This window comes from Eriocheir sinensis, unplaced genomic scaffold, assembly GCF_024679095.1.
Source record: "Eriocheir sinensis breed Jianghai 21 unplaced genomic scaffold, ASM2467909v1 Scaffold121, whole genome shotgun sequence".
In the NCBI taxonomy this organism is placed as follows: Eukaryota; Metazoa; Arthropoda; class Malacostraca; order Decapoda; family Varunidae; genus Eriocheir; species Eriocheir sinensis.
The window spans coordinates 270001-277500 of NW_026110530.1; the positions used below are offsets into that span (position 1 = coordinate 270001).

General features: G+C 34.4%; 1 protein-coding gene across 1 annotated transcript in view; it reads left to right on the forward strand.

The window, feature by feature from the left end:
• LOC126989551 (uncharacterized) overlaps positions 1 to 7500 on the forward strand; it is a gene marked incomplete at its 5' end in the record, with an annotated part of 59979 nt that overhangs the window by 9295 nt on the left and 43184 nt on the right. The window contains one exon of the mRNA XM_050848125.1: positions 7262 to 7406. Within this exon, the coding sequence (XP_050704082.1) occupies positions 7262 to 7406 (145 nt within the window). The remainder of the gene's footprint in view (positions 1 to 7261; positions 7407 to 7500) is intronic.

The following is a 7500-nucleotide window of genomic DNA, read 5'->3' on the forward strand; positions in this document are numbered from 1 at the left end:
AGAAGAGTAGGTAAGGAAGGAGAGGAAAGGAGAGAGAAAGAGAGAAAGGAAGTAAAGCGAAAGAGAAAAAGAGGAATAGAGGAAAGAAGGAATGGAAGAGACAAAGAGAGAAAGGAAAAGTTAAGAAAAAAGAATTAAAGAAAGAATGATGGAATTAAGAGATGACAGAATTTAGACAAGAAACGGGAAAACATTAACTTGAGAGAGAGAGAGATTGCCCAGGATAGAGGCTGTCTCACTTTTCACGAATTCTCTCTTTTTTTTCTTTCTTTATCGTCTTCCTCCTCCTCCTCCTCCTCCTCCTCCTCCTCCTCCTCTCTCCTGTCTTACTTTCCCTAATGGCTATTATTTCTTCCTCTCAAGGCAATTCCGGAGAGCTAGGTCACAGAGGAGGAGGAGGAGGAGGTGGATGAATACATAGGAATACATAGGAAGAACAGACACCAGAAGACCTATCGGTTTATGACGAGGGTGTCTGTTTACTACCGCTACTACTAGTAATCTACGTGTGGTAGGACAGGACAGAATAGATGAAGGCTCCTCCCCACCCACCTCTCCCTCCAGAGACGGATTCTTTCTCTCTCTCTCTCTCTCTCTATCTCTTTCTTCCTTGTCCATTACTCTAATCCTTTCAATTAAGTGGATTATGAAGTTAATTATTTTAGTGTTTTTTTTATATATACTATTGTTATTATTATTATTATTATTATTATTATTATTATTATTATTATTATTATTATTATTATTATTATTATTATTATTATTATTATTATTATTATTATTATTATTATTATTATTATTATTATTATTATTATTATTATTATTATTATTATTATTATTTTCATCATCTTCCTCATTATTTTCCTCATCGTCATCACTTCAATATTCTTCAATTAGTCGGCGTAATAAGATCGTAAAGCATTTCAAGTATTTCATTTTAACGTCAAATTTATTTCTCTCATGTATGCAATATATTTCTTCATTCCATCTTTCCATTCATAATATATATTTTCTCTGCTGACACGCTTATTATTTTCTCCCTTCCATTTCTTTCTCTCCCTCTCCTCTTTCAGCTCCTCCTCTTCCTCCTTCTTTTCCTCTTTCTGTCTGTGTGTGTGTGTGTGTGTGTGTGTGTGTGTGTGTGTGTGTGTGTGTGTGTGTGTGTGTGTGTGTGTGTGTGTGTGTGTGTGTGTGTGTGTGTGTGTGTGTGTGTGTGTGTGTGTGTGTGTGTGTGTGTGTGTGTGTGTGTGTGTTATTCATATTTTGTGTTATATTTTATTCTGTTAGTTTTAAAGATTTCGTTTAATTTTTTATATATCATTTCCTTTTTGTTTTATTTTTTTCGTCATTCTTCTTCTTCTTTTTCTTCTTCTTCTTCTTCTTTTTCTTCTTCTTCTTCTTTTTCTTCTTCTTCTTCTTCTTCTTCTTCTTCTTTTTCATCTTCTTCTTCTTCTTCTTCTTCTTTTTCTTTCTTCTTCTTCTTCTTCTTCTTCTTCTTCTTCTTCTTCTTCTGGTCGTTTATTCATATCGCGCTTCACTCCCTTCATACATCAGCATTATTGGATTTCCCTCCTTCATCATCTTATTTTATGTTCTCTTCTTTCTTCATTTCTTCTTTCTTCCTTCTCCGTTCTCTTATCCTTGTTCTACTTTCCTTTGCATTCACCATCTCAATTTCTTCCGTTTGATTATTTTTGTCTTCTTTTTCTTCTTTTCTTCGTTTTCTTCATTTTCTTCTTAATTTCCTGTCTTCTCTTCCTTTATAGCTTCCTGGAGGTTTAATTTCTCTCTCTCTCTCTCTCTCTCTCTCTCTCTCTCTCTCTCTCTCTCTCTCTCTCTCTCTCTCTCTCTCTCTCTCTCTCTCTCTCTCTCTCTCTCTCTCTCTCTCTCCTTCGTTATTCTCTATGTTATCTTCTCTTTCTCTTTTATCTCCACTTTTATCAACTTTTTTTTCCTATCCACGTCTTTCGAATGCAGTTTCAGACTCGGTTTTCCTCTCATTTCTTTTTTTTCTTTTTCATATTCTGCAAATTTTCTTCCTTCTCTTTACTTTCAATTTCGTCGTATGCAATTCGTGTTTACTTTCCTTCTCTTATCTGTCTTTCCTCGTTACTTTTTTTCTTTACTTTTTATCTTTTGTTCCTCGTTGCCTTATTTTTATTTCCTCAAGTCCTGGCTCTCTTTCCTTTCCAATTTCTTTCCTTCTTCTTTTGATTTTTAGAAGTCTATATAATCATCTTCCTTTTCCTTTCGTCTATGATTCATCTCTTATTCTGGCATTTATCGTATTTTCTTATCTCCTTTTCCTCGTCTTCCTCAGTCGTCTAGTCTTTACTTTCCTCTTTTAATTTGCTCTTTTATTTTCCCGCTTCGAATAATTTTCATTTCCATTTTTCTCTTCCATTTTTTCTCTTCTTATACTTTTCCTTTCCGTATTTTTCCCCTCCCAAGATTTTCCATTTATTTTTTGCCTCTGTGTTTTTCTTCTCCCAAATTTTTCCTTTCCCATTTTCTTTTTTTCCCAAACTTTTCCTTCCAAATGATGACTCTTCCTCGGTTTCCTCCATTCCAAATTTATCTTTTCTTTTTCTCTTCCCGACTTTTTATTACTTTCCAATTTTCTTCAGTTTCTCTTTACCTTCGTTTTTTCTCTCCCCCATTTTTCCATTTTCCTAACTCCCCCCATTTCGTTTTTATCATATTTTCCCTTCTCCCAAGTTTTCTTTTATTTTACTCTCTGAAGCTTTTCATCTCTCTATTATTATTTTATTGAACGTTTCCTTCACCTAATTGACCTTTTCTTTAATTATTTCCTCTGCAAAAGTATTCTCGTTCTTTTTCATTCCTTTATTCCTTCCTTTATTTATTTTCTTCTCCCTATTTTTATTCGTGTTTCTTTCACCTAATTTTTCATCTCTATTTTTTTTTTTTCAATGTTTCCCTTCACCTTATATTCTTTCCCTCTAATTATTTCCTCTGCATAAATATTCTCAATTCTTTTATTCTCTTTTTCCTTCCTTTATTGCTTTCCTTCTCCCTATTTTTATCAGTGTTTACTATCCATCTCTAATTATTTTTTTTTATTCAGCGTTTCCTTCACATAATATTCTTTCCCTCTAATTATTTCCTCTCCATAAATATTCTCGTTCTTTTTCATTCTTTTATTCCTTTCTTTATTCCTTTTCTTCTCTCTATCTTTATCAACGTTTCCTTTACCTAAGTTCTCGTCTCTAATTATTTTTTTTTATTCAGCGTTTCCCTTCACCGAATATTCTTTCTCTCTATTTCCTCTTCATAAGTATTCTCAATTGTTTTATTCTCTGTTTCTTTCCTTTATATCTTTTCTTCTCCCTTTTTTATCAGTGTTTATTATCCATCTCTACTTATTTTTTTTTACTCAGCGTTCCCTTCACCTAATATTCTTTCTTTCTAATTATTTCCTCTCCATAAGTATTCTCGTTCTTTTTCATTCTTTTATTCCTCTCTTTATTCTTCTTTTCAATTAATCCCAGTCTAATTTTCCTCACCATTGTCTTCTCTCACACAGCTGGTCACCCTCATCCTTATTTTTTCCTCATTTTTTCTCTCTCTCCATATTAGCTTTTTTTTTCTCTAACTCCTTAACTTTTTTTGTTCACCTTTCTCCCCCTTGTACATTCGTTAATTTAGCCTTCTCTTATTTCTGTGTTTTATTTCCTTATCTGCTTCTCTCTCTTTCATTATTCCTTTTTTTCATTTTTTTTTCTTTCCATTTTCCTCTTCACTTTGTTTTCTTTTGTTTTGTCCTTTTTTCCATTCTCCTTTTTTTTTCTTTTCGTTGTAAGTATTTAAAGGTGCCACTCCACTTTTTTTTCTACTTTTTCTCTTTATCATAATTATCCGTAACATGTTGTCTTGTTTCTTTATGTTCGTTACGTCTTTATCTTCGCTTCTTTCTACTTTCGATTTTTCTTAATTTTCTTCATTTTAAGTTTTCTTTTTTCATAGTCTTCTGGCCGACCTTTTTTTTTTTTTTTTTTGTTCCAAAGGTCTTAGTATAGAGCTGCTGAGTCCTGTTCTACCTTTTTTGTCCTCTTTTTTTCTTCCCTTTGTTCCTTTGTTCGTCATTTCCAACGTTTTTTTTTTTTATGTAGTTAGTTTCCTTTATCGCTCTTTCCTTCCACATGCTTTTCTTTTTCTGTTTCTTTATTTCGTCTCAGCTTTGCACATTTTTTTCCTTCTTAATGGCTACTTCTTCTTCATTTCTCCCTCTTGCATTCATCGTTTTTCATCACTAATTCTGTTTCTGCCATGTTTTGTGCACTTATTTTTATCCCATTCTCTTTCTTCCATATTTTTATCCTTTTCTAACTCTCAATTTTGTTCTTTTTAGTATTTTCCTTTATTCTTTCTCCTTTTCATCACATTTCATCTATTATTTTTCCAGGCACTTTTCTCAATACTTTCCATTATATTATTCTTTTTCCTAACGTATTCCTTAACAAGTTTTAATGTGTAACTTTTCTTTCCTACATTCTCGTCTTGCTTCTAAACTTTTCCACAAAATTATCTTCCTCATGCATATCGTTTCCTCTTCTTGGCTTTCTTTCTCATAAGTTTCTTTGCCAAATGCCTCGATTCTTCTCTATGCTTTCTCAGCACACATTATGTTCTACCTTCCTCCTATTATCTCACTTTTCTTTCTAAACTTTACGCATTATTACCATCCTTTTGCGTATCGGTTCCTTTCCTTGGCTTTCTTTCTCATAACTTTCTTCTAAATGCCTCGATTCATCTCTTTACTTTCTCAACACATGTAATTTTCGATTGTCCTACTTTCGTCTTCCTTCTAAACTTTCAACATCAATATCATCATCGTTTTGCATACCGTTTTCTTTTCGTGGCTTTCTTTCTCTTAACTTTCTTCTAAATGCCTCAATTCATCTCTTTACTTTCTCAACACATGTAATTTTCGAGTGTCCTCCTACGTTTCCTCTTCCTTCTAGACTTTCAACATAAACATCATCCTCTTGCATATCGTTTTATTTCCTTTACGTTCTTTCTCACAACTTTTTTCCCAATACCATGTTTCTCTTTATACTTTCTTAACACGACCCAGTTTCTGCTTTCCTCCTATTTTCACGTTTTCCTTCTTAACTTTCAACATTAATATCCTCCTCTTGCATACTTTATTCTTTCCTTTGCTTTCTTTCTCATAAACTTTCCTCCAAATGCCTTGTTTCTTTTTCCTTTTGCCACAGTTTACTCTTACTCCTTCGCTCTCTGTAAACACGTAACTTCCAACACACGCACTATTTCGTTTTCTTTCATAACTTTCCAAACACATAACTTCCATTCCCGCCGCATCCCATTTTCCTTTATGCATTTTCGTTTTCCTCGTAAATAAATCCTAAAGGGGAACTGTGATAATATTTTTCTTCCCACGATGTTTTTTTTCTCTTTGTTTTCGTTTTCTTTCACAATTTTCACTTCTCCCTCTTCCCATTTTTCTTTATGCATTTCCCATTTTCCTCATAACTAAATCTTAAAGGTGAACTGTCATAATATTTTCCCACCCATGACCTTGTTCTCGTTCCTTCCCTTCGTTTTCCTTCACTATTTTCAAAACACATAATTTTTACTTCCACTCCCTCACCCGTTTTTCATCCTGCATTTCCCGTTTTCCTCGTAACCAAATCGTAAAGGTGAACTATCATAATATATTTCTCCCCACGACTCTATTCTTGTTCATTTGCTTCGTTTTCTTTCACTATTTTCAAAACATAATTTTTACTCCCACTCCCTCCTCCGTTTTTCTTTATGCATTTCCCGTTTTCCTCGTAACTTGTCGTAAAGGTGAACTATCATAATATATTTCCCTCCCACATTATTCCCGTCTCTTTCCTTCGTTTTCTTTCACGATTTTTAAAACACATTATTTTCACTCTTTCTCTTCCCGTTTTCTTTCTTGCATTTCCCGTTTTCTTTGCAATTCATCATAAAGGGAGACTAATATTACCACATCCTTTCATTAATATTTTCGTTCCTCGCTCCTATTTAAGCTTAAAAGCAAAAATATTGACCCACTACCACGTTTTCTTTCATACTCCTTTTCCTTTTAGATTTCGTCACAGCGCCAACTAACCTTCCTTTTTTCCTATCAATCCGTATCCGTTTTCCTTGACTTTACAACTTGCCTCAAAGGGAAGCTAAAATAGCATTAAAAACCTCTAAAACTACCACCGTGTTTCTTTATATTATTTAATCTTTTAGAAGTCATCAAATCAAATCAAATGATACTTCCCATTTTATCTCACGTAACTAATCTTAGAGGGAAATTAAAGTATCAGTGAAAAAAGGCCCTCTCTCGTTATCTTCACCCTAATATACCTTAATAAGTCATCAAATCACCGTCTGGTCTTAATTGATACTTCCCATTTTCTCTCACGTAACTAATCTGAAAGGGAAACTAAAATATCAATGAACAAAAGCATACTGTCATTGTTTTCACCTTAATTTACCTTAATAAGTCATCAAATCACCGTCTGGTCCTAATTAATACTTCCCATTTTCTCTCACGTAACTAATCTGAAAGGGAAACTAAAATATCAGTGAACAAACGCCTTCTCTCGTTGTCTTCACCCTAATTTACCTTAATAATTCATCAAATCACCATCTGGTCCTAATTAATACTTCCCATTTTCTCTCATGTAAGTAATCTTGAAGGGAAACTAAAATATCAGTGAACAAACGCCTACTGTTATTTTCTACCTTAATCTCTCTTTAGCAATCATCAAAATCACCATCTAGTACTCATATATCCCTTTTTCTCTTCACATCTAAAACTATATAATTATCCTCTTACCGATTCCCGTTTTCCTTCATATAAAAAAAAATTAATCTTCTAAAATAAGTTAAGAAACGCCAACTGATACCAATTTCATCTTATTTTAACTTAAGAACTCATCAAATCACCATCTAGTCAATGTTTTTTCTTTTCACGTAACTACTCTTAAAATGAAACCAAAAGAACATTAAACAAACGCCTAATATCCTTGTCTATCATAATTTATCTTTAGACATCCTCAAATAACTATCTACAGAAGTCTTTCATATCCCATTCTCCATTCACATTCAATATCACAAAACGGGAAACTCAACCAAAAGAGAACAAAAGCCATCCCGGCCTACTACCCACACTTCCTTTCATCTCCTCCCCTTCACAATGCATCCCAGCGCTCCCTCATCTTCTAATCATTCTCCCCATTGTCTCCCCTCGCAGCTGGCCACGCCGGAGTCAGGGGAGGAGGGTGAGCTGGTGTCCAGCTTCCGAATGGCCATGCTCGGGGCGGCGGGCGTGGGGAAGACTGCGCTTATTCATCAGTTCAGGACCTCGGAGTGCATCAACGCCTACGACTGCAATCCTAGTGAGTGTTGAAGGGGAAGGAGAGAGGAAGGAAACGAGGGTGTGAGGCAGGAAATGGGAGAGGAAGAATGGGTGTGAGGGAGGAAGTGAGAGAG